Source organism: Hetaerina americana, unplaced genomic scaffold (assembly GCF_022747635.1).
Source record: "Hetaerina americana unplaced genomic scaffold, ioHetAmer1.1.p SCAF_3, whole genome shotgun sequence".
Taxonomy (NCBI): domain Eukaryota; kingdom Metazoa; phylum Arthropoda; class Insecta; order Odonata; family Calopterygidae; genus Hetaerina; species Hetaerina americana.
Window position 1 is genome coordinate 20,451,815 of NW_027286874.1, and position 27,902 is coordinate 20,479,716.

Sequence of the window (27,902 nt, forward strand, 5' to 3'; positions counted from 1 at the left end):
GATGTGTGAATTTTACATGCCATTGGGCTTAGTACTGGGTGATCTCTACCATCACCTACTAAACTGACCTTCGGGTTGATTACTGTGTTTATGGTTTTTTTTATCTTAGGATTAAGTGAAAAAATATGGCCCTAAGGACACATTTGAGAGGCTGCAGGATCATTGCAAACATTCCATAATGGAAGTTTAGGAGTGGGCTTGATAGAGGTATAAAAGATACATGGATACTTTAGGGGTACAAGTTTACATTACAACACACTATGATAAGTGACAATATTACTGAAGCAATAAAACATGTCAATGGAGAAAAACCCGGTCAGGTGACTAGAAAGTAATTATAGGAGAAATGGATGGAAAAACAACGAAGATACGGTTCAAAGAATCAAAACGATATGAAGATTTTATAATTCCACAACTAAAAAAAACTGACATTCTATAAATACCCTTCCAGGTGTAATGTCGTCTTGCCAGAGTCACAGCTTTTCTAACTCTGTACATAACATACTAACACAAGCAACAATGCAGTAAATTTGTTCCAAGGTGCATACTTAACATGATGCCAAGGCTGTATGCATTTCCCACTTCTTCAGACTGACAAGTCCACATTTTTGGACAAAAACCGGCAATATTTAATTTATACTTAAATGGTATCTTCTTACACTACAGAGATATAATATGCCGCATGGAGTCACTGAGGCTATCTGGGCACTCATGAATAGGAGGTGTAATATGCTTGATTCCATTGTGTCAAATCTCAAATAGTTTAAATTCAGCCATCAAATCCAGAAGCTCCTGGCCATATAGACTGGATTAGGATGGGTTTACTACAACTACACTTTTCTCCGAGAGAAAAAATTGTAGATATAAATAGCAAGAAAAGGTTGACTTGACTCCAATGGCCAATTGCATATTGGATTTGGAAGATTTGCAAAAAACATTCCCATTCCAACAATACATGCAGTTTTAATATGCTATGTAAATGTGAAACAAGTCTAATTCCCTTTTGATTTATAGGATGAAGAAAGTAATTACATATTTAAGCTAATTTATTGACATCAGCAAATACATTTAATAAGGAATAAAACAATATCAGTCATCACAACAAAACAGCATTTTTGAACATATTATTTCAGAATAAAATAAACTCCGAAGAAGACACATCGGAATATCCTCAAAATACAATGCCATGGTGCTGGGTCAAAATTTCAAAATAAGAAAATGAGTACATACATTACACCTAAATTCTGGTGTACAAAAAGTACACAAACACCAAAAAAATTTAACATTAAGAAGCAAGACACCCACTTGAATAGCTCTAGCTTTTGACTGTGAACATAAAATTAGCTAACCTACAGGAAGTGACACATTAGATCATAAGCATGTTAGAACTTGACAAACTTCAAAACTGAGGTGGTACTATCATTAAGGTGAAAGCCTGTGTTAAAACAAATTATTCAGAGATAATAATAGATATAAAATGCTATGTTTAGAGAAGTCTAGTTGATCCTTTCATACAACTGACACACTTGAATATGAAAGTCATGGTTGAATCGTATGATTTATGGATTGTATTGTTTTGTAATAAAGAAATGATGGTTAGGCTTTAGAATGAGATTAGATATCAAGTTGCTACTCATAAATTATTGATTAACACTCAATAATAAAATGCTACAACATGGAAAGTATTTTTTTATCATAATGATTATGCAGAGGAATCCTTGCTCATAAATTTACCTCCTCCTCCTAGTACGAGCCCTTAAACTAGCTCGACGAGCAGTCCCCCCTCTTGGTGAGCCCCTGCCTTTAGGAAGAACTTCCTCTTCCTCCTCTTCTTCTTCTTTAACTTGTTCAACCTTGACATTTTCTGTTACCTCTGCAGCAGATGGGGTATCCTTTTCTAGATCTATGACTTCAGGTTCAGCAACTGCCGAATCAGAAAATTTACATTCATCATTTCCCTTCGACCACATCTTTTCCGCAAAGGCCAAACTTTCAACTTTGACTTCCATCTTTACATCACCTTGTTCATCAGTTTCAGCTCCTTCAAGTAACTCTTCCTCACCATATTCTTTCCCTTTCACTTCCGCAGGTGCTTCGCTTGTGTCATCATCTGAGTCACCATCTGCTTCTAAAGGGTCATACATGTCACTACCTTTTGATTTCTTTTCAGTAACAACATCTTTTGATTCAACTGGAATTTCTGTAATCTCAGCTTCATCAATTGCCCCATTTTCTGTGCACATATTTTCTCCTTTGACAGAGTTAGGCACCACTTCTGGTACTACTTCAGTTTTTGCATCTTCTGCAGCAGTCTGGGATCGTGTACGCTTAGCATCTGTTACAATTTTTCCTCCAGACTATAGACATAGAATGCAATATTTAGTATCAATAGGCATTACTTGAAGTTATATAAAAAAATGATTTTATACGTAACTGAGATATAATCTAGATGAAACATTTAATAAATTTCACGAAAGGAAACAATAACTGGATCAACAAAATATATGGGCTTTTTAACAGCCCAGTTTCAAAATGAAAAGGTTATGAAACATCATGTACTTCTCATCATTCCATTTAGTTTAATATTAAATCAAATCTCTGTTACTTATTGTTTTAGTAATATAGACTTAAAAAATGTACACAAAACTTACATAAATATGAAATGTACATTTCTAAATTGTGAATTTACACAAAATCATATAACCATTATTATGAGAATTGATTTGTATATTTCCAATTTTTCTTCTATGACTAACATCCAATTTATTTTGTTCACATTGATTTGTTATAATTAATTTTTTCTACTGTATTGGTTTAAATGCATGCGTTAATCACTTTGAAAATTACCACCTATGAGTGGAGGCAGACAAATCCTGACAGGAAAATTTGATAGCACAAAGATACACATTTTTCAAACAGGAGTGGCTTTCTTAAAATCACCCAAGGACACAGCAGCTGTGTAACGCTAAGTAACCTAATTTCACATATTATTCCACATAAATATTAAGTTACATGACCACAAAATGCATGCATTTTCATGCTTAATTAGTAAACATACATATACACTCTTGCGCAAACCTCTAATCTTGTGATAGAGGCAATTTTTTCTATGAAACATCAAAACATTTGTTAACTGAAATTTAAAAAAAAAGAAACAATTGAAATTTACCTCTGAAATATTTTGAGAAGGTTGATAATTTGAAGTAAAATTATAAATATTTGATTTTTCAGTGACATCCCTAATTTCATTATTAATAATAACATAATAAAACTTACACATTTAGCTTCTACTTCATTAATCGAAGAAAGTTGTGAACTGAGTAGTACATTTGTAAATTGGGCTTTGGCAAATGAATATCTTTACTTATAATGTGGCATATAATGCTCAAATTCAATTTTAATTAGCAAAAAGTTGTTATTATCTAGAAAAAACAGGGAAAATTTTTTTATTTTCAAGATCTAATATTGAATCATGACATTACAAAGATTTATGGCCATTAAACAAATTACTTCTAGATCTTGGCTATGCTAAAAAAATTTCTCACATATAAACACTCAAATAAAAAAGAATCAAACATCAGCACATGCAATTCTTACTAAAATATAAGCTGCAATAATGTGAAATGCTCAAATTAATATTAGATGTAAACATGGAAAATACGAATGCACAACTCCATTTTGGCATTAACATGAATATTCAGCGACGTCCACAGCAGAATGGAAATTATGGGCTTTTGATATGCAGTTTTGATGATAGAATAAAATTAGTGGAACAGAGGAAGCTCAACATGTTTAACCCTCTTAGCGCTGTGTCCTGCCAGCAGTACTCGCGAAAAGTGCATAGGGTTATTTATTCAAATGCATCATCCGAGGGAAAAAATATTTTCAAGTCACCCATAGAGATATTCATACCCTGTCTTACAAAATACTTGTAATTGTTATAGTCCACAAAATATGAACAATATTGGCCATATTAAATGAGTTTGTAATTTTCCACCAACATTATTTCATGGTACAACGCGTTTCAAGGACCTGCGGCATCATAAGTTACACATACAGCTGTGGAATATATACCCTTCAGACAAAGGGGAGTCGGGAAAAAGGTGGATGGGGTACGGTGTGTGGTTGTGGCTTTTTCAGTTAAAGGAAGAAGAGAACCCAAACCTAGTTGGAAAACTATTTTAAAATAGCAGATAACAATGGCCATAAGAGGAATTTCCCCTTCTTAGCCCTTAACTTCAAAAGACCAAGTGGTGTTCAATCCTATTCCAAAGAGACATCTCCAATCAAATCCCATATCGCCTTCCTACTACACTAAAAGCCTTTTACCCACCCTTTAATCTCTCCAAACTCTTTGCTAATGGCAAGGACAAACAGGATACACTTTATAAATCAGGCAAACTTAAATGTGATAATTGCAACACATATTATGTCAGTTAAACAGGAAGGAATATCAAAACACAAGCCAAAGAACACACCAAGTGTGACAAAAAGCAAAACCCCAATTCCCTCTTCACTAAACACCGCTTAGATTGTAAACATAATAGCTTGTACCAGAAATACTATATATCCTCCCTAAATGATTAAAAATGGATGCTCTAGAGTTAATAGAGGATTCAAAGACACTTGGCAGACCCCAATACAATACTTCTTGATGGGCAATTATACACCCATTGCCACCCTCTCCGAAAAACAACCGACCTTTTTTTCTTTCCTCAACCACCATTCATTCCCAAAAAATCCCCTGACCCTACACGGCCACCCACCTCCACAAGGGCAAACAAATCCAACGGTTCTACATAGCCGTCTGCCCCTAGCCCCCATTAAACCCGGACCAGACCCAATGCTTAGTCATAGGAAGGTGCCACTGCCTCTCCTTCCTTTAACCAGAAAAGATGTGGCCACTGACTTTGACGTCTGCAGTCATGGCTCAGACAGAGATGTCATATTTGCGATAAATGAAAGAATAATAAATGATAGCCATTTAAACAATAGCTTACGTTTGAACTGATATATTGGCCCACTGCACTTTTCGCCTGAGATGCAAGAACCAATATATCATCCTTCTGCAGTAAGTAGTAGTTTTTAGGGGAGGCGACCGACAGCTAAGGTCATTTGCGCCATAGGGGATGGACAGGAAAGGATGAAGGGTGGAGAGAAACCCGGCGTCGGCATTAGCCTACTCTTTACGAAAGGCGCCAAGGGGTCCGCGGCTTAACGTCCCATCCGACGGACGGCGTACTCACTCAAAGTGCCCTCCACAAAGCACCTCAAGTAGGGATCGAGATACCTCTGAAAAATATTCAACACCGCCGGGATTTGAACCCGCGCCCTCAGGGTGGGAAGCCAGTACGTTAGCCCCCGCACCATCTCGATCCCCTTCTGCAGTAAAAGGGTTCAATATAGGAAAGAATGTGGACGCAATGTGAACTAGCCAATTGTTAACTGAAAATACCAAAAGGCTGCATGATGTTGTAAACATCATGCAGCCTTATACTGCATGCAGACTACCAAATCATTGAAGAAGAAAAAAGAGGCAAACCCAGGTAAACAGCTATGCACTATTGTAAGGTGACTAGGTGGTATTGGGACTCTTTATAATGTTAATACTCAAGAAGATAAACCAATAAATAATACACACATACCCTTTTTTCAGCTAGAGATTCATTGTTTCTCTTTTCAACTTCCTCCTTTGCTTCTTTCCTTTCTCGGGCCTCAGCAGCACGAGCCTGAATTTATTCACATTGGTAATTTACCATTCAGAAGAGGAATCACCATGCAAATAGGTAAAAAGAAAAGCCACCATTAATCACAGGTTATTGAATATATGTATCTTCATAGGTTTATACTAAAATTAATGAATGTAGAAATACTTGGAAGACTAACTTATTCAAATATTGGACTTCCTGAATGGATAAGTACTGTATCAACCCGTGAACAATGTGATACTTCCCTTTCTCACATGCTCATTGTTTTTGGAACTCTTTGGACACAGGCAGGAATTGGATCTGCACTGGTAGACTTATTGGAGTTAATTTCAACAAACATTTTTTGACACGATATTATTATAGTAATTCATAGCTATCTGATGATGAAGAGCTTAGGGCTCTGTAATTTCCACCAAAAATTAATGAATATGCTTTTGAAGAAACCAACAAGTAAATAATAATAATCTATATGTTATTTGTATTATCCTGTCTATTGAAATATGTACCTAAAGGCATATATCTCCGAACCTTCCTTACATATGACTATAAAGTCAGTCAATTTTCTCTTTTCAGTTCAAATTACTCCTTGCATAGAAAAAAAATTGGCTAGCCCAGCATTGGCTGGATCAACAATTCCTTCAATGGAATTTACAATTAAAATCTGTTCAGGTATGTTTGTAGATAGTAGATAAAAGAAATTTCCCCTATTCAGCTGTCTTAAAATATTTTTAATGGTCTTTCAACTGAACTCCAAAAACCTATTTCACTATATTCTATAGATCCAATATTGTGTAAGATCCATTAATTTGCTAACATTTTATAAGGGACCTGAATAATGAAAGCATGGTATTGCAAAAACAGTTGAGGACTTATGTGAAAAACCAAACAAAGGTTAATAAATTATTGCACTGCTCCACTTTTCATCACCTCATTACAACCTATCTAAATTTGTTTCATTTTGCAGCTAGCTGTTATTAAAAAATATTTAATGTTCATATCAAAATGGTACTATGTACTTGGTGCACTCTGCCGATAGCAGAACTGAGGGCATGGAGTCCAAGCTAAGTGCCCAACATAATGAGGGTTGACCCTGACTGAGACCTCATCATGGGTTTCCAGGAGTTCTTTTGTGTGGCACTGCACACACACTGTACAAAAGTAATTCCCAGACTTGACCTTGCCACAAAGTTTTCTATTTTCTATTTCTAACAACTATACCAAAAATATTAAATAATTTGACCAATGAAATAAAATCACTTCTCCTGAGAATATCTGTACACAAACATTGCTGAAGTATTTTTAAATTGGTTATATTTCCCATATGCAATGGATGACATTTATGGTGACATGAAACGTTGATAACCAAGACAAAGAACCAGATACAAGACAACCAATAGACAGGAATTGTCAAGGGAAAGGAAGGTACAGGAAAATTTTAGGCTCATTTCATTATTCCATGAATGACACAATATATATTTTTATTGCAAGTAACTTCAACTCTTGATATAAATCACTCTTGCTAGCATATTTTTAAAGAGACCTAGTACTCTGAAGATTCTAAATCTTGCCACCAGCAAAATTTTAAAGTAAATGTATGGGTACAATATGAGATTAAAATAGTATATACAGGTAGTCACAATTTTCCCCTTTTAACTATGTATATTAACATCAGTGTTTATTAGATTTTACCTCTGTAGCTAGGCCGCTTTTTCCAGAAATGTTCCCAATATCTCCTATAAATATACCATTCTATTTCCTGTTGTTTCTCCTTGCCTTTGAAATCTGATTTGGTACTTTTTTGGTGGATTACTCATTACTGCTTCAAGAGACGGCTTAACACTAACACTGGTCCTTGATCCTCCTATACAGTTTTTCCCTGGGCTTGCAAATGTGATCACTATGACAATCTGATTTGCATATTGTACTACAGACTAAAACTGTAGTTTATCTCACCCAATTTCCAAAGAAATTGAATAATCCAGAAGTCAGATTTTACTGACTTCTAATAGCTAACACTGTACACATAAGACATTTTAATTTTGAACTATCACCAAACGCTCAAATGAAGAAAACAAATATTTTAAAGGATTAAGACAAAGTCATTAACAGTCTTGTCTTAATCCTTAATAATTTGAAAGGAATGAACACTAACATAGAAAATGTTCCACCGAAGAACATCATAATGCGAGTACCCACTAATCACTCCATAAGTCAAATCTAGAAACTATGCCAAGACAGTTTAACAATGGGTGACTAGCAATAATAAAAAACTACAAGGTAAATATATTAACTTCCAAAAGGTAATGCATGAAAGCATGGAATTAAAACATTGAAATTATCATTTTAAATACTGCTACTGCCCACTTGATGTTTTTGCATGTTACAGTATGTATCTATATCCTTGTTGTTGTTCTGACTGGGGCCAAGGGTTTACAGAATGTTTTCTATAATATTTTCCAGAATATCTACCAATAGATTATCAAGTATTCATTAAACTAAGTATCACCAAAATGCACTAGAATTGGCAGCCAAATGCCTTTTAAATTTAAAATTAGGGACAATTTTGGGTATCAAACAAAATGGGTTGTCTGAAAATTTTCTGGCCCTAACATGAAGAAGGCAATACTCTTCAACAAAGTTGGGGAGTAAGTTTTTGCATGACGTGAGATACTCACCAAAATTTCAGCCATGTCGGACACTCAATTATTGTTTAACAATCGTTTGAGTGACTCAGTGTGAGGGTTTTGAGGAATTTGGTATTGAGCTGCCATTAACTATTAGTTTTTGACAGGCAATATGGCTGCACAAATCAAAGACAAGGTTGACATTGTGCACAGGGAATATGCCCACAACTGTGTAAACCTACTCTGATAAAGGCGAAGACTGAATCATCAGGGGGATGATAATGGTGACTGTTTTTTCACAAAAGCCACAGAATTGTGTGCATCTTGACGATGTGATTACCTTCAAAAAGGTACGATTATTACAGGAGAGTTAAGGGGACTTACAGGAGCATCATTATTTGACAAGTTGAAAGTAAACATTGCAAAAAAACTAGATTTGATGAAGAAGAAAGTGGTTTTCCATCAGGACAACACACCTGCCCAGACTTATCCTTCACCATGGCTAAAATTATTCACAAATTGCTATTCTAATTGGTCGACATTCCCTATATCCACCAGATCTGACCCCTAGTGAAGTTTATCGGTTTCCTAACCTTATAGTTTCACTTGGAGGAAAGAGATTTTTAATTGCTAGGAGGTTATCACAATATGTAAACAAATAAGCTCAACAGATTCAGGCTTGAGGTCGTGGAAGTTCATCATAATGAAATAAGGACAATTTGCACTTTTCCACAGTTTATTTAACGTACGACGCGTTTCAACTCACAGAGTCATCATCAGGTACAAGACAAACTAAATAGTAAGGAGACCTTATTTATATGTACAGAAGATGTGGTTGGGGAGGGAGAGTCGTGTAGGGGAGAGGAGGAGGGGGGGGGAGGAGAGGCGGAGAGGTTATAAAGAGCGAAAAATGGGGGGTTAATGACAGGAAAACCCGCAAAGTGGGGGACAAGGGGCTGGAGTATCGGGAGCGGGTTGTTGTATAGCAGGGGGTTAAAGGCTTAAGGACATAGGGAAGGAATTATCAGTAGGAGATAGTGGGGGGGGGGGGGGGAAGATGGGTTAAACAGGTAACTTTCTGGGAAGCAGAGCCCACTGCTGGTTTTAGTGGAAGGGATGAGCCACGTGCTGCGAGGGGGGGGGGAAGGGGGGGGGGGAATGCACTAGTTAATTCTTGGAAAATATGATGTGGTAGTGGGCAGTGAGAGACCCTGACAGGGGGGGGGGGGAAGAGAGGAGAAGGTAGGAGGGTGAAGTCATGAAAGAGGAGGGGCAGTAGGATTTTGATTCTTGAGTTTATTAATCGTGAAAGGGATCTTGAGGAGGGGTGAATGGTTCACAAAAATTTGTTCATTTAGGAGAACATTGTGGTCCTCCTGCAGTATTTCCAATTGTTCCAATGTGTCCAGTTTCATCCCCTTATTCAATCAAAGGTGGACCCGATAATATCTAAAGAAATTCATTTGCTCATGGAACTATGTGCTAATCAGAGTTATTTTCTATTCAACAAAAATTTTTATCACCAAACAGATGGTCTCGCTATGGGATCCCCTCTCCCACCATTATTAGCTGAAATATTTATGGACGACTTCGAAAGAAACCCATTTAATTCCAACCATCCCCTTTTAAAAAATATCTTCTATTGGTATCGCTATGTTGATGACATCATCTGCTGTTGGACAGGGAGAGAGAGACAACTAGATTTATTCCTAAACATACTTAACCATCAACATCCCAAAATTTCTTTCACCATGGAAATAGAGTCCGAAATAGGTCTAAACTTTCTGGATCTCACGATAACCATTAAAAATAACAAACACAACTTTTCAGTATTCAGGAAACCATGCTATAGCAACATTATCATTCCATCTGATTCTTGTCACCCTACTGCTCATAAACTATCCGCATTCCATGCGATGTTACATAGACTAGTAAATTTACCCCTAATAAAAACCAACTTCAATAAGGAACTCAACATTATAAAATCCATAGCATCATCTAATGGCTATGATCCAAATTTAATAATGAAAATGCTAAAGAAAAAACTCCAGAGAATTGCCATTTCCAAAATTTGCCCTCTTAGGCCCGCTAAAGACAATACAAAAAAGTGGTGTGAATTATTATTTGTTGGTCCCCTCACGGACAAATTAGCCAGACGTTTCCCCAAAGATACATATAACATTTCCCTTTACAACCCCTCCACACTAGGGAGGATATTATGCAGAAATAAAGACAAGTTGGACCCCCTCCTTCAATCCGGTGTGTACAAAGTGAAATGTGATTCCTGTGAAAAGTGCTACATAGGCCAGACTGGGAGAGGTTTCATCACGAGAGTGAAAGAACATAAGAGATGCTGGACATCAGGGGATGAAACGTCTCTCCTAGCCAAACATCTAATAAGGACATCACATGAGTGCAAGTTTGTTCCGGAAATCCTCCACCTGGAGAATAAGGGGATGAAACTGGACACATTGGAACAATTGGAAATACTGCAGGAGGACCACAATGTTCTCCTAAATGAACAAATTTTTGTGAACCATTCACCCCTCCTCAAGATCCCTTTCACGATTAATAAACTCAAGAATCAAAATCCTACTGCCCCTCCTCTTTCATGACTTCACCCTCCTACCTTCTCCTCTCTTCCCCCCCCCCCCCTGTCAGGGTCTCTCACTGCCCACTACCACATCATATTTTCCAAGAATTAACTAGTGCATTCCCCCCCCCCTTCCCCCCCCCTCGCAGCACGTGGCTCATCCCTTCCACTAAAACCAGCAGTGGGCTCTGCTTCCCAGAAAGTTACCTGTTTAACCCATCTTCCCCCCCCCCCCCCCACTATCTCCTACTGATAATTCCTTCCCTATGTCCTTAAGCCTTTAACCCCCTGCTATACAACAACCCGCTCCCGATACTCCAGCCCCTTGTCCCCCACTTTGCGGGTTTTCCTGTCATTAACCCCCCATTTTTCGCTCTTTATAACCTCTCCGCCTCTCCTCCCCCCCCCTCCTCCTCTCCCCTACACGACTCTCCCTCCCCAACCACATCTTCTGTACATATAAATAAGGTCTCCTTACTATTTAGTTTGTCTTGTACCTGATGATGACTCTGTGAGTTGAAACGCGTCGTACGTTAAATAAACTGTGGAAAAGTGCAAATTGTCCTTATTTCATTATGTAAACAAATAGCTAGTGGGGAGAAACATCTACTATTTATTAAGGTTAAAAAAGTAAAGGTGTAGTGACAAAAGGAGACCTGAAAAAAAATTAGCAGAAAAAAGGTATCTTTTATCTGTTGGTTTGGAAACTTTTTGGACGACCTTCGTAATGCCCATATGTGGAAGTTAAACTGCCCAAAAAATTTACTTAACTGTACCATGTACACACAATATCTAACATATACTTTTTAAAAGCAAATGCACAACATTGTTTACGACCTAAACACACACACACCCAACAATGCTTTGTAAATAATTACTTCCTTAGTTAACTATAGATATCTCACAGAAAATTAGACAGCTGAAGTAATATTTATTATCACCTTAAGTTAGGTCAGCAGAGTAAGCACAAATTAACTTGGCTAAAGGAATGACTGTATTATCAATATAAACTTTAAAATTATATTTTCTTACCTTAGCTTTAAGTAAAGCAGAGTAATTGCTAAAATGTGATAGTGTCCTACAATGTAGTTGGAATGCATGTTCTTCATGGAGGAAAAATCTCCTGCAGAGGCGGCAGTAATACCCATTTACTTGTTTCAGGAGCTTTTGTCCTGGAAAAATAAAATGGGATCAGACTTTTACATGTTAACATGAGTATTTAACGAATTTCATTATGCCAACATAATGAAATAATAATTATGGAGACTCAAATAATCATATGCTTAACTTAATGTATTATAAGGTCTGTTGAAGAGAGACAATAAATTTAAATTAAAAAATCCCTGAAAATAAGAAAAGGGCTCTCTTCATCATACCTATTAGCACAACATTGATAAATAAATCTATGGAAGCAGACTAGAGAGAAAGTCAATACCACCGAAAGATACCTATGTGATAGGAAATGTATAAGGAAAAGATTTTAAATATAAAAATACTTGATAAGAAGAATATATGATTCCTTTGTCTCCAATGTTAAGGAAGAGACACACTACTATCTTGACAGAGCTAATGTTACAAAGAGTATACCAAAACAATGGCAAAATAGAAAATAGAGGCTACTGACTCCACTGGGAGCATTTAGCATAATCTAACTTTAGCACCTTAAATTATCGTAGGAATGTTTCAAGGTGGATATAAAAAAATAAAGACTACACTAAAGGTCTACTAGACTGTGAAAATGTTTGCCCGATGATCTTGCATTTCTCCTCTAGGGCCCTAGGTCCAAGCAGCAGAAAACAGAATCCAAAAGAATGACATCTTCCTGAAATTCATTCAAGAGGATCTTTAACAGAGGACCCTGAAATAATCGAAAGGCTAGTACGCACTGGAATCCTTTGTTCAGACACTTAGCCACGCAATCTGCCTCTGGGATTCATTTCTAGCATCCGGGATGCTCTGCAACAATGAATCTTTCACCTCATGTGATGCATTTCAGTATTTTTTTAATCCCATCTGAAGAAGGATTCTTTACACTAAGTCGTACAACATTGAGTCAGTGCATACTTGCATCTCAAACAGAGTGAACCGCTACCATTTTTGCACTTTCCTGATTGTTTTTTTTCACCTTTCTGTTGACATCAGTAATGATAATGACAACAGATGCCACTTGGACCATCAAAGCCTTGAGGCTTTGTAATGCATGAAATCTTTGACTGAAGCGGTTGCGAAAAGTGATTGTCATTCAATTTTTGCAGATTTCAGAAATGATTCTTTATGAACCGCCAACAGACCACAATACAAAGTTAATCAGGCAACACAGAATATAACAAATTATTTTTTATTTACAAAACGGTTTAAACGTTTATAATTCACATTCATTGCCCACTAACCCTTCTCACTCCATCGCATCCTACTCTGATGGCCCTATTATTAGTCCAGTTCCTTCGCCGAGTGGAAGTGATAGCACACTCGACTGCGGCACGCATTCATTGTCCTACGTGAAGAATTTCTTGCCAATGAACACTTAGTTTTAAATCTCCTATTTTATATTTCTAAAAATAATATTTCCTTTTGAATTGCAAATTGAGCAATAATTAAAAATGTACCTACTCCAAACAAGAAAAAAGTTACCTCTATACATATTCTCAACACAATGGGGGTGGCTGTGCAGAATTCAGGAACAAACTCGGATATTATCGGTTTAGAAATTTTGAAGGTATCCACGAGGCTTAAGTGTCCACTTGTAAAGAAATGGAGAGTGACTGCAAGCCGGTTGGTAGCAGAAACTGCAACCCTAGAATTCATCACCTTTTTCGAAATACGTGGTCCGACCATTTCCAGAAGACATTCAAAATCAACTGGACTCTTAACAAAATTTCTTAATCTCATTTCATGCTACATTCTGAGTGTGTCAAGAAAATTGTGCCCATGCTTAATTTGATCCTTGAATAACCCACACACTGTGGCTTTTCGTTAGCCTTTTTTTTACCCCGTAGAGTGCTACCGCAATCCCTGAAAGCATGACCTCAATTGAATTGGCTCAGATTCAAACTAGATGCGTACATGACTTCCAGAGTGACAATGTTGCGGGGCAAACAGTTCGTGCCATGAATCCAAGCGCCCGTGACAAAAAATCCGAACAAAGAATCCCAGTGCATATTAGGCTTAAGTTTATTGGGGACCTCAGAGAACTGATATTGGTAAGTGGTTCAGATTAATTTTGGCACCCATGTTGTAAAATTCTTTATGTATTGCCTTACTATAGTAATGATTGGCACAAGAGTTACTTATTGCTAAGAATTTAACAGGGTATGGTTAAAAGGACTATTAAGCTCATTAGGGCTGAGGGTTGATGAAGTGGATGTAACAGAACTAATTCATGACCATGGGAGAGAATATGATAAGAGGCATGCCAACAATGGGAAAAAAATGGTAGAGAGCCACAATGGTAAGCAGGGAAGAGAAGAAGAATAATTCTCTTTAGCTAAACAGTCACATAAAAGCTAAGCATTTGTTGGATGGTGGTATTTTATTGCTTGCGTTTAGGTATTTCCTGAACTGAGTGCAGTGTTGGTTGTAGAACGAGTGTGAAATGTAATGAGACACATAAATTTGAAAATGCAATTCTTGATAGTGAGAACTTCTGCATGCCTGTCGAAAGGTTAATGGGGTAAAGCATGCCTATCATAAGGACAACAACAAATGGTAGGGTACTTATCAATCCAGGTATATAAAGCAGATACAGTGCGAAATGTAGTATATTCTAAAAGTAAAGGAAGTACTGAATATTTGAAACATTAAGAAGAAACTCTGATAAGCCTTCAGCAGCCCAAAAAATAGCCATGTGATCACACAAATATAGAAAGTCATCATGAGGGCAGAGAATTCAGTTTAAGTAAGGGTTTATGAGAGAACTTTTATAAGGATACCACCTTCATAATGTGAAGATTTGGGTGAAGGTACTTTAGCAGACCATCTAATTAATAGTGAAATTTAAGATAAATTTATGAAAGTAATTGGAAAGAAGATTGGTAATAAGAGACTTACAGTTCTTATTAGAACCATTGCGTGGACTACCATTTCAAACCAAACCAGAGCCCAAGACTGGGAAGCTGAGGAAAACTAACTCATACTGGAATTACATGCTCCCCTTTATAAAACATCAATTAGTTTTACAATTTCACATTTGAGGTGGTAAGCACACTAGTTATATAACTGAAAACTGCTGCCATTTCTACAGTCAGTGTTAACTACCCAAGGATATTATGCACCAGAAGTTCAATATTGATAGTGATCCCTTCCATCATCTTCATCAACATGAGTGCTTTCTATCCAAGATAAGATAACTATAAAAAAGAAAGAGGGAGGTAAGAAAGGGGTAAGCCAAACTATCAATCACACTAACTTTTCATTTCTATAGATCAATACCTGGAGACCAATTATCTTGTGCCACTAAAAAATTGTAATAATCCTGGCAATATGGCGGCGAATCCCTCAGTCCTGAGTGGCTGGGCCCCACGAGTTGTCCTTTTTGACACTTAACCTACTTATTTCCCCTCCAATAACACCATCTCAGCTATTTTCCCACCTAACCACAAATTCACAGTAAGGTCTGAGGATACCACTACTGACAATTCATTAAAACAGAAGAACGTCTGGATGACATGATAATTTCTGATTTCAGTTAAATGAACAATAGGTATTACTTATACTTAACATATGAAATAGAGGAAAGGCTACTGCTGTTGAGCAACTGTCCTGCAATCACTTTTTAGAGTTTTCGAAAAGACAACCTTGACCATTGACCCTTTGAAATGAATGAAGTCACATAAGGTAACTATTTACTAAGTGGGAAGGAGGGAATAACCTCCCAACTAAGGGGTTGTTTCTCTTGATTGCAGCTAACATTCCTGGATAAAGTTACTGTATTATAATAGATTTTCAACTATGTGCAGCTTATACTAGACAAGGCAACTTAACTTGTCTAGAGATTCTGAACAGTCAATAATGTAACTCACCAGGATGTAATTACTATATTTGTTTTATAGCACTATTTTGGAGCTTGAATAAAAGAATGCCATTAAGGAATGATCACTTATAGAGATCATATCAGAGACCTCCAAGTATACATACCAACTGGTACATCTGGATTGTACTTAAGCATCTTGTGAGGTGACTCAGCATTTTGGGGAGTATCATTTTTCTCTCCTTCTGCATCATCTGCTTTTTCCTTGTCCTCCTTTTCATCTTTGTCCTCCTTGGACTTTCCTTTGTCAATTTCAACAATTTCTTCCTCCTCCTCTTCTCTTGTTCTCACTGGGATATCCTTTTCATCGAATTCATCATCTGAAAACATTTTATGCAACCATTGAAAAAATTCTGGATATACATGCAATAGTTGGTCACACAGCAACTACTACAGGGAAATTTCTTCAATTACATCCATAACATAATAATTATTTAGTTATATTATCATTCTAGGCCAATGTAAATTGAATTGATAGACAAATTATTACTTTAATTATATTAAACGTATTTTCAAATAATAAATATAAAAATCATTTCATAAGAAGCAGACAAATGTTTAGTTTCAACATGCACTCTTCAACTTAAGCTAAACTGATTTATCCCAAGGAGAAGCATTCATATGCATACCTCTTAAGTAAACGATTGAAATAACGAGTACTTCCTTTCCAACTATGGCAAAAAATTCAATTTGGCTAGGTATCCCTAAGATTTCACATAATGGCACTGTGATTTTTCTGACCAAATACAGATCCATAACAAATTTCATTGAAGCTTGTTAATTTTGAAACAATCTCAAATATGAATCTTTCAATCCCTTCAGTGTTCAAACAAGGTTTCACTGAATTCTAATAAACTGCATGAAATGCCGCAACAGTAACTTTTATTGTCTGCTAAGGGTTCATTACTACAATGCAACAATTTCAGAGCGTAAAAATACCTCAATTTAAGAGTACACCTCAACAGCTTAACTGGCTAAAGCACTTGGCTGGAGATTACTACATGGAAATAACCCAAAACTTAAAAGTCACGAGAAATATATATTGCAAGTCTAAATTAAAAAATGTGAAACCTGTGAAAGGATGCCTCAACAAATGAACTACACATGATACAAGTCGTATCTAAAAAAATTAAAAGAATTATGCCCAAAAAACTATATAAAAAGATAATTTAAGTAATTTTGCAAAAAACCACAAAATATTTGCACGAACTACCTCAATTTCCAAAAATTTATATTCTTACGCCAGTTAATTTCTTCTTCTTAGCTCTACATAGATGGCAGGACTATTGCAATGGGTGTCTAAACGACTGCCTTTTCCATAGGCACCTTAAAGCATGCACCCTAATGCCTAACCAGTTTAAACATAGCAATGTCTGAAACCTGTACATGCATGCGTCTGCTACTGCTCAGGTGCATGTGATGGAGAGTTGGGCGGGCAATATTAGGATGAGAAGTAAAATAGGGGCGTCCATCAGCACACATGTTATCATCAGTTATTTTGAACTAATACTAACAGATGAAATGATAAAAATTGCATAGAAGGAACAGGAGTAAAAACAGAAATCAGGGGAGAATCCATAAAATCGGTAAGGTTTACTAATGATCAAGCTTTAGTTGCAAGTCATAACTAGTGGATGGCAAGCATTGCTGAGTCCATTATTAAATGTGTGATATTTATGAGATGAGATTCTTGTAAATAAAACAAAGTTTATGAAGTTTTCAAGAAAAAGGACTGCCAATTTAAATAATGAAATAGGAGGGTAGAAACTAGAGCAAGTGGGACAGTTGGGCAGTGTTTGGGATTAATATGATAGGAACTTGACTGCCTGTACCAGAAATTTATTATTGATAATGCTTAGCCACATTTTTACATTCTGAGACTGCCAAAATAAACTGATTAATTAGCAAGATTAGCTTGTTTTAATTTTTTAAAATTCATCTTGTTCATCTGCCTCGAAAATAAATAAAAAATTACTGCTATTGTAGCAGTTACACAGATGTATCATTTTTAACATATATTCTCTAGGTAAATTCTCAGTCAAACAGCTGAATCACCATGACGTTTAAGCATTTTGCAAGATTGAAAATTTGTTACACAATTTTTTAAATATATCTCAAATATATCGCAATTTGTATTGTGATCTCTGGGCAAATAAAAAGTAACAATAATAATTAAATCCCTAGTGTCAATAGCTTTTAGGATTGGGCAAAAAGAATCACAGCACCTAAATAAATGTAGTACCTTCCTGCCCATCAATTGTGAACTTCTAAATTAATGTGTGAGATGAAATGCCATCAATTACTGACAAAATTATCTAATTAGAACTAAGATCAGGCATACAGAAATGTATTAACAGTGACTTCTATTTCACTTGATTATCATCGAAGTTCTTTCAGATATCTTGAATTGCCTTTGAAATCAAATTGCTTTCCTACATGAGACTGCTATTCCCCTGCAGCACTTATTTTTTAAATTACACTACGTATATTATCAATTGCTTTCATAGCAAAGGTTAGATATATATCACATCCACTTCCTCTAAATTAATTACTTGGAAGCAGTATATAAAGCAAAACATAACCCATTTAGTAATAATTATGTTCTGATCACATGGTTACAAACACAGCATTACAAACGTTACCCAGTTGAATTTATGACAAATAAACGTGTTAATTAGCATAAAATCATCCTGTTTATTGCAACAGAACACCTATTTCAAAATTAAAATAAAATAAAGCACACAATAGATAAACAGGGATAACTGAAATATGTGGAAAATATCAACCGATTCAATCCATATAAATAAAAAAGGTAAACAAATAATTGACTTCTATAGAAACAAATTCTTTTTCATTCCTAGTGATTAATTCAAGTTTATATGGCAATGGAAAGTTCAACTATTTCCAGTTGTAAGCCATTTTGATGAAAGTGAAATTATTACGACGATACATCTATCATCCACAGAATAGCAGAAGGTATTGTCTTAAGCGAAACTAATCACATAATCAGGAAAATGCAAATGATTGGCTAAAGATCACTAAAACCTATTCATACAGCCACAGAATGTTGCATTGTGAAACTTTTGTTCGCCTTAAAGTATAACAAGGAATTCTCAGGGCTATTGAATGAGAAATAAAGGGAAAAACAAATAGTATAAACATTTTCAAATTAAAACATTAAATACTAATGACATTTTGGATTTGCAAAAAAATGAAATTTTTTTGAGAAAGCCATGGTACTTCAAACTTTTTTAAATAACCAAGTCTTAAATCATTAAAAAAATTTGAGCTGGGATTTGAGTGAATAGCACAGATAATGTGGACACAGTAATTTAGAGGTTACTGAATATTGTCAAAATTCATAACTACTTATTTGATGGTAGCCAAATGACACCCAGGATATTTTTAGTGAAATTTTCATTCTTAAACTGCTTGTACCCAGAAAATGTTAAACTATCAAAACAAATACAAAGAAACATGCACATCAAAGAATTCACATTAAGATTACTACATGACAGAATGAACATTTACTTACCACCAAAATTTTCAGAGTTTACAAGATCTCCTAGATCAAAGTCGTCACCATCAGATCCTACCTTGCGACTTTCTGCGGTTTTCTGAAATTTGAAGCAAAGTTATATCTCTTGAATCCAATTCATTGAGTGCAACCATTAATCAAGTCCCTTTGACATACATGACTGCTTACCTTTAAGTGATAAGGAGTTAACCTATGCTTATCCCATTCAACACGAGTGGCAAATTCCTTGTTACATGGAATACACCTGGGATGTAAGAATGCTTTCAATTTCTGAAAAAATTTTTAGAATTGAATAGAATATTGGAGATAAAAAGACCTTTTGAGGCTGGTTAAAAAGCCTATTCCCATTCATTTGTAGTTTGTAAAAAATGAAACCTTGTTAAAAGTTTTTCACGAATCTCAATGAAATGCAAATACAATGGATCCTGTGAAACAGCAGTAATTAAATTAATAAGGCATTGAATATGATCCATAACTCAAAGATGTCACAAACCTGATGCCGAACAGTCTTTCTATGAACAAGAAGATTTCCAAAAAATTGAAGATCACACATCATGCAATACTCTCGGCTAGTATTAATTTTCTTTCCTTGTCTCTTCATTCTTTCAAGCTCAATTTCTCTTTGTTGTTCAGCAACCTAAGACAAAGGAGCCATGAAAAAGTGTAATTCACAAAATTCATTCATCCATTCCTACTGTTTAAACTGATTAAGATTATTTTTTATCCTAAAACATACCTTCAGCTCATGCCTCATTAGCTCAACTTTAATTCTATAGCTATCTTCTAGCTTGGTCATCATTAACTGATGGGCTCGACCTTTCAAGTGATTTTCAAAAGACTGAAATGAAGAATGTGAATTTTAAACCACTAAAAAAGTAAGACAATATTATGGGATTCCATTTTCCCTTTACTTTCACATATGAACCTAAGGGAATATATTTGTCACTCACGTGTTCATCCCACATATGTTTCTGACAGACATGACAGAATAGAAGAGACTGTGGAATTCCAATGAACTTGGATGCTCTAGGAGAGTCATCACCCTAAAATATAGGGAAAAAAAATGATTTTCCACAACTACCATGACATTTTCCAACAATAGAATTCAAGTCTTACTACTTACTTTAAGTTTGTTCTCATCATCTTCATCCATTGACTCCATTTTTTGATCCTTATCCTTTTTCATCTTTTTGCCCTCGGTTTCATCAGACCTGAAATTAAAGCAACCTTAAACCCAATATCGATACCTATGATTAATTATGATAAAGAATAAAGAAAAACTCCTGATTCACCACCTAGATAATAATTATAGTAATACACAAGATGAACATGATGTAATTCTCCATCACATGCATGTTGCTCTGGAACAAGAGGATGTAATTTGATGCACCTTTGAAGAATTCCAACAACCATGTTTCTGAGAAGCTTTTGTGAAAAGATAAAACATTAAATGTTTGTGGGTAGGAGATTCAATGCTGAGACATTTTCAAAACACTAATTGCATCAGTAGAAATTTCATTCAGAAAGTGAGGCAGTCTCTTTCCCAATCATGAGTTGCTTTGATATTTATGTAAATAATTCAAGAGACATAATGACAACTTGATTGTTACAACAATAGACATTCAGGATGGTTTTCATTGTATAGAGGAGTTGAAATATAAAATATTTTCCAAATGTTATTTAATCACAATGAAATCTGGATGTGTAAAAACGACCCACTGGAAAAGTTGTAAGAGACATGGCGAAGCTGGAAATGCTTCATGAACAAGGAGATACTGAAAGAAGGTAGGCCACATCTTTCTTACCTTTCACTTTGATCATCCTTTTTGGTCTTGTCCTCCTCACTAGGTTTACTTTCCTCCTGCTTAGATTCGCTGAGTGCAACAGGAGGAGAAGAAGATGGAGGTTCTTTATCCTCCTTCTTATCCGTCCTACTGGACTTTCCATCAGGGGTGCGGCCCTTGCCTACACCAGAATGCCAATTTCCCTGGCTGCCTGTCTGCTTTCTTTCAGGAGTTTGACCTCCCTTGGAGCCTTGATGCCGACTCTGAGTCGCATGATGAGGGTGAGATGAGTCACGACTACGATTACCCATCTGAGTGGTCCCCATCCAATGGGAAAGATGGGAAAGGTGAGATTGAAATTGAAAAACATACCAAGTAAGTTGAATGCAGATTTGGAAGGGGATTCCCCCAACCTTGTGAAGGGTTATGGCTGGTAGTTTCAAGTGTTTCCCCATATAACTGGCAGCAGCATAACCAATGAACTTTGGATGAATACATCAGTGATTGTACATGATGGAAGTTTTTTAAAGCAGCTTCCAACAATTTGATGTGTGGTAGGAACACAGATATTGGATAAATATTCTGATGTCATCAATGAAAAATAGAAGACACTTTACGATTTTACGTCTTGAGAAAATTAAAGAATGTGTGAACTTGTGTATGTTGAAAAGATTTCCATTTTTGTATTCTTTGATGCCTTGTGAACTAACACAAACTAATACTCCAGGCGATGATGAAAATTCATGATTTCAAGTAGTTACTTAGCAAATGTCAGTCAGTCGAACCTTAAAAATCAACTGCATGGATCTCATTTGAGGACTGCAGTAGACGAGCATTGAAATAAAACACCCATGGATCCTTTGTAATGGTGAAGGTATGCGAACAGCATTAGGTAAATTTGATCAAGTTTGCCCAAGTGGCACTGTGTTATTCCCATGGCCAGTAAGCAATTCCAACATTTGATAAGTAAATTTCGTCCGTAAATGATATCAATTATGTCCACAATTAGCTGGACTAGTATTGGTTAATATTTGAATACAACAAACTTTTAAATTCTAACCTTAGAATATGGCTCCTGCCTTCTGTTTTCCATTCGGCGCCTCCTTTGCATGGGGCCACCACCATCTTGATAACGGCCCATTAAGGATGGGGCCATGTGCTGTTGATGATGGTGATGTCCCTGACCCATTCCCATACCCAACTGGGGTAAAGGAGAAGGAGATGATGACCCACCAAGTTGACCAAGAGAGAAATTCAGTAAAGGAGCTACCTGAACACCATTAAAAAAAATAATAGGCGAATGCAATGAGTAGGCATAACTATAACGATTTACAAAAAGAATTATGCACCAGCAGAAAGAAAATGTGATCATGTCACATAAAATTAAACTATAAAAAAGTTTACATAATTCCAATAATATTTTAGCAAGCAGTTCCCCATGCCTTTTTAATATTGTTGCATACTGAGCAACAATACCAAAGAACTAGTGCATACAATGAAATCAAAATAAAATATATCTGAAATTCAACAATGCTGCCATGACATGCCACAAATCATCCTAACAATGGCCAGTTCCTTGATTCACTTTCGTAACATCATGCTCAAGTGCTTCTATTAAGTGAACGAATAACTTAACTGTGTTAAAAAGAAATGATTTTGAAAAATAGGACGAAAAGACTTCAATATATCAAAATATGCATATTCTTACTTCTGAAAAATTACAAATTAAAGGTACACACTGATTATACCCAGGATTGCAGCATGTCTCTATGGAACTTTTGTTCCAAGGATACATGCTGCAATCCTCTGTTGTATAGTTATTGCATTATAAATATGCAGCAAAACTGCTACTCAAAAAAACCGAAGACATGAATGCTTGCAAACTATGTGACGAATGTACATGAAATTTTATGTACATGTAACATACATTTTATTGCAGCAATGATAAATGTCAAATTTCTCACCATTGGGTTAACTGATGTAATGTTCACAATATGTATACATAATCAATGAAATTCACTTTGAAATGTAGAATAAACTGATAATAATTATTTATTAAAATACTGATTACTTTCCAATACAGATAATCACATTGCATTGCATTTGCACATTGCATAATCACATTTGAATGATTCTTTCCACCAGACTATGAACTAAGCATTTCCCCTAAAATATAGTTTAGTTTTCACGATATATCTAAATAAACACAAAGAGAAAATACCGTGGAATCTTGCAAAGCCAATAATTTGCGTAACGAGCAAAAATATTGGCCCAATAAAGTCTCTTAACAAGTAATTTTCAACACAACAGGTAAGGAAGGAAAGGGATTTCCAGGAGTCATTGCACGCCCGCTACTGCAATTTGTCTCCATCACTCGTTCTGTTAGCATCTTAGCATTGCTAGTGATCCTTTTCTGAACTTGTGTCCAACTATATTATTAGTGATTTTTCGAGCAAGTTTTAATTATGCTTCATGCACAATGTAAAAAGTGACCCTGAAGAAAATTCCATATGAAGAAGGCCATAAGAGAATGGAAAGTAAAAGCATCAGAAATTGGGAACATGGCGTGACCATTGCCACCTGGTATGCACATCAACAATTGGTCTTTTCATCAAGAACATGGATAACACTAAGAAGATAATTCAAGTAAAGTGACAAAAGAGTACGCAACAGTCTTGTATTCTCCATGATTTTGAAAGCTTGCTTCTCATATGCATGAACAAAAAGCAATTGCAATTTAACACCATTAACAAGATGTCAGGATCATCAAAGGCCAAAAAAGTAATTAAGGGGAGCCATGCGTGATTTGAGAAATTAATGAAAAGAACTGCCATCCATGGTGTTGTGAGGCATGATAAAGCAGCTAGGCTGCGAGTCAAAGGCAGCAAAGAACTTCATTGGTGACTGCAAAAACACTCAGATTCTGACAGCTACTTGCCAGATTGTTTTGACTAGACAATTCTCTTCAGGAAGATGGTGCTGAAGCAAACCTATATTTGTGCACATAACATTAGAAGCGAATGAAATGCCCAACCACAAGACAATGGAAGGCCATCTCACGCTGCCATTTTGCACAAATGCGAGTGGCTATTTGAAAATCAAACTCTTGCTTGTTGTAGCAGTATTTAAGGGAGGCGACTGACAGCTAAGGTCATTTGCACCATTAGGGATGGACAGGAAAGGATGAAGGGTGGCGAGAAACCCAGGGTGGGCATTAGCCTACTCTTAATGAAAGGTGCCAAGGGGTCTGCAGATTAACATCCCATCCAACGGACAGTGTACTCACCCTAAGTGCCCTCCACAAAGCACCTTAAGTAGGGATCGGGATACCACTGAAAAATATCTTCCGCCACCAGGATTCGAACCTGGGACCTCTGGGTGGAAAGCCAGCGCGTTAGCTGCTGCACTATCCTGATCCTCTCCCTTGCTTGTTTACAATCAGAAACTCCACGAGCCTTTGAAAAGTGTTAAGTCCAAAACAGCAGGCTAAATGAGATGTGGAGGTCACGGGAAACGTTTGCATCGTACCATGCGTGCATACAAGGCATCATCCTAATAAGGCAGTGGCTATGTGCACCATATTTTCGATTCCAGTCTAGGTGATTTTTCCTCCACCAAGGGCTTGGGTGTATGTAATTGTCTAATTGTTAAATCATTATTCAAAGTCTGATGGAAGAGATGAAGTACAGTTTTCGGACCAATGCAAAATGAACATATAAATAAACTAAGGTTTTATTCTACTTATTTTCCATTATGAATAACCTTTGTCTGACTTTAAAGAACCTAAGAAAAGTGGCAAATAAAAGCATAGTGAATAAATACATGTTTATGGAACACCTACACTTTTGAATTAGTACTAAGTATTCCATGCCACAAACTGCTAATTATGTAGTATGGCATTCCTTTGTTATCCCAATCCTTACAGCAGAAATATGTAAAACCTTTCTCAAACTGCAGAGGGACAACCACCCTAAAGACTGATACAACTCAAATGATACAATGAAATGAAATACTCGAAAAAATATTTCACTTGATGGGTTGAGGGCATAATTTTGATATAATGACTAAACTAGTACACCATGTATTGAAGACTGCTCAAATGGGCTCCATCAAGTATTTTCATTCATTACAGAATGGACAGTTACCACAGTAAACCGCAAAGAGCTAGTTTGATGCTACATGGAGTTGAAAAATATTGGCAGAAACACAGCAGCACGTTTAAGTACTCAGACTTAACATTACCTGGTGCAACCATGGATGACACCAAGGTCTCAACCTACACTCAACAACCCTGCTCCACTTACTTGACTCCCCCAATACTGAATTTCACTATACAATGGATCTGGAATGCAATGGAACTGCAACTCTCATAATCTTGGTATCACACATGATTGAACTGGCTAAGACTACAAATGAATCTCAAATTACTTGAACTTTAAGAAAAAATTATCTGTAGAGATACTTTAATGCCTTTGCAAATTCGTAGCTGTGTAACTTTTCTGCGTATATTGCAAACATGCCAAGGTACGATGCTCATAGGTCAGTTGTTCTTGACAATACTGGTATGTCAAGATAAAATGTTTCTAGTGACAAATATTTGATATATATATATATATATATATATATATATATATATATATATATATATATATATATATTAAGAGGATATAATGATAAGGACTATAATAAGATGTAAATTGAAGATGAGTTAATATTTCAAATATAATGACTATGATTGGGGAACTTTAAGTCTACGAGAATTGAAATTGTGAACAGCTTTTGGTACTGAGAATTCAACACAAGAAAACACCAGTGCATAGACAATAGCGTCTAACATAATATAATGCATTTAAAACGGGAGTGGGGGAGAAAAATTTTCAGGCAGCACGAAAGTCAGAAATACTGAGGTAACTTGTGAAGTTTGGACCAGAATTCACCACAAGGTATCAAACAAAATTAATTTGACTTCATATGAAAACAAGTTATCGTAGAATAACGAAACATTATACAATTGCCTTTCAATAAGGAAAAGGCCACTTTTCCATCAAATATACAGTGTGCAACATCATCCTTTCATAATTCCTTCTTACCAGTTTCCGAACAAAGCTGAAAACACGGCCTACGGTACAATGTTGAATAAGCGACCAAAAACTATGTGTTCAGGCGGTTTTGGGTTTTAGGAGACTCATATTTACCATGTAAAAAATAACCTCATTTCCTTCAAATCGTTCAGAACATTAAAATAAAAGGAGAAATAAATAGACATGCATGGCTTCGTGTTGCACCTTTACCTTACGACAAAGGATGTTAAAAGAACACATTTACGCTTAAAGATGCATTCTACATCGCACAATGTATCTATGAAATACTGTAGAAAATGAAATGAGAATTACCTGTTGTTGCTGCTGCTGTTGTTGGGGTGGGGGCCGAAGTAGAGTAGTTAAGAGGTTGCTCGCAATTGCTAGTTGAGCTTCTGGAGTTGACAAGTGGGACAGAAGACTAGATGTTTGGGGGACAGGAGTTGGAAGCAATCCTCCCATTCTGTTGGGGTTGGACTGCTGATGAGATGACCCACCAAGTCCGACGCCACCACCCATCCCTATTCCACCGCCAGGCACTAAACCCCCTTCCCATGGGCTAACATGACCAGAAGATCTTCCGCCGAAGGAGGGGCGATTAGTTCTAGGATTTCTTCGCATATTGTGATGGTGGGACATACCTTCAAATGAAAGACGTACATGGAATAATATTTATTATGCCATAGTACTGTATGTTCTAATATAATAATTGTTATTGGAAACACTCGATAGCCGGGAGTCATACCCGGTTTATATTTTAACCCTGCATCACAAAAATGACCTTAGTAGATATCCTTATTAAACCACTACACGGGCACCAATGAGTAGTCTCGGATAAATATGAATTACATATTTTCTCAGATTACTACAGAAAATTCAACAGAGCCTGAGTTAACGACCGCACATTGCCATTTCCTACATTAATTTAAATAATACAAAAAACGAAAACATGGTTAAGCCAATAGAGGAATAAAAAAATTACACTTGGAAATATCTTTACAGTGGGCAAATGCATAATGTGCGCATTTAACGTTTTACCGAGTTGGCGGTACCTGAAAACAATCAAAGTCAACCATCCCAATAAAATATTAAAAATTACTCGGATCAAACCAGAACACTTAAGGCACACCCGTTCCGAGTTTACCTCACTTAAAACGAAATCAACTGAACTACCTATTATATTCTTCATAATCACCATGCCGGTAAGAATAGAATGACGCTTAGTAATAATATCCTTTAAAAGCAAAATGTAAGCATTGATAAATTAATTAAGAATTCTAAATTGATAATCTGAACTGGAGATAAATATTAGCACAATAAATGAAACCCACTTACCCTAAAAAACTCAGTCTGGAGCAAGTCCAATATTTGAGAGGGCAATTACTTCCACACAAATTCAATGGCCATTCAAAATGGCTGTCGATTTGGTGCCTCGGCAGCAAATTCCTCGAAGCGTTCAACAGATGTCAGCACTAAACAGTTCATAAATGAAACAAGTGACTGCGAATAGTTCATGCCCATTGGTCGTGGTCGAACGTACCAGGAGTAACC

At 36.2% G+C, this 27,902-nt stretch overlaps 1 protein-coding gene across 2 annotated transcripts; it reads right to left on the bottom strand.

The window, feature by feature from the left end:
* Positions 1-1,062: 1,062 nt before the first annotated feature.
* Positions 1,063-27,778, bottom strand: Pep (Protein on ecdysone puffs). Of its 2 annotated transcripts, none has more exons than XM_071588121.1 (15): positions 27,687-27,778; positions 26,667-26,992; positions 22,334-22,474; positions 21,295-21,584; positions 20,613-20,700; positions 20,440-20,532; positions 20,226-20,327; positions 19,983-20,126; positions 19,658-19,759; positions 19,487-19,568; positions 16,059-16,271; positions 11,958-12,097; positions 5,646-5,729; positions 2,021-2,357; positions 1,063-1,924 (listed from the first exon to the last, which is right to left on the bottom strand). In XM_071588121.1, exons 2-15 carry the CDS (start codon positions 26,988-26,990, stop codon positions 1,731-1,733), a joined length of 2,334 nt encoding a protein of 777 aa, XP_071444222.1. In that variant the 5' UTR covers positions 26,991-26,992; positions 27,687-27,778; the 3' UTR covers positions 1,063-1,730. The 2 variants fall into 2 exon arrangements, with proteins under 2 accessions (XP_071444222.1, XP_071444221.1); XM_071588120.1 differs by having other exon boundaries at positions 22,334-22,543.
* Positions 27,779-27,902: the final 124 nt, after the last annotated feature.

Bases quoted from the DNA above. Each gene is read 5' to 3' on its own strand.
- Pep (XM_071588120.1), bottom strand. From the start codon at position 26,990: ATGTCCCACCATCACAATATGCGAAGAAATCCTAGAACTAATCGCCCC. The intron at 19,760-19,982 runs GTTTGTGACATC...AAATTTTTTCAG, and splicing joins GAAAGACTGTTCGGCATCAG to AAATTGAAAGCATTCTTACA. The intron at 2,358-5,645 runs GTATGTGTGTAT...CTATGTCTATAG, and splicing joins AATCTCTAGCTGAAAAAAGG to TCTGGAGGAAAAATTGTAAC.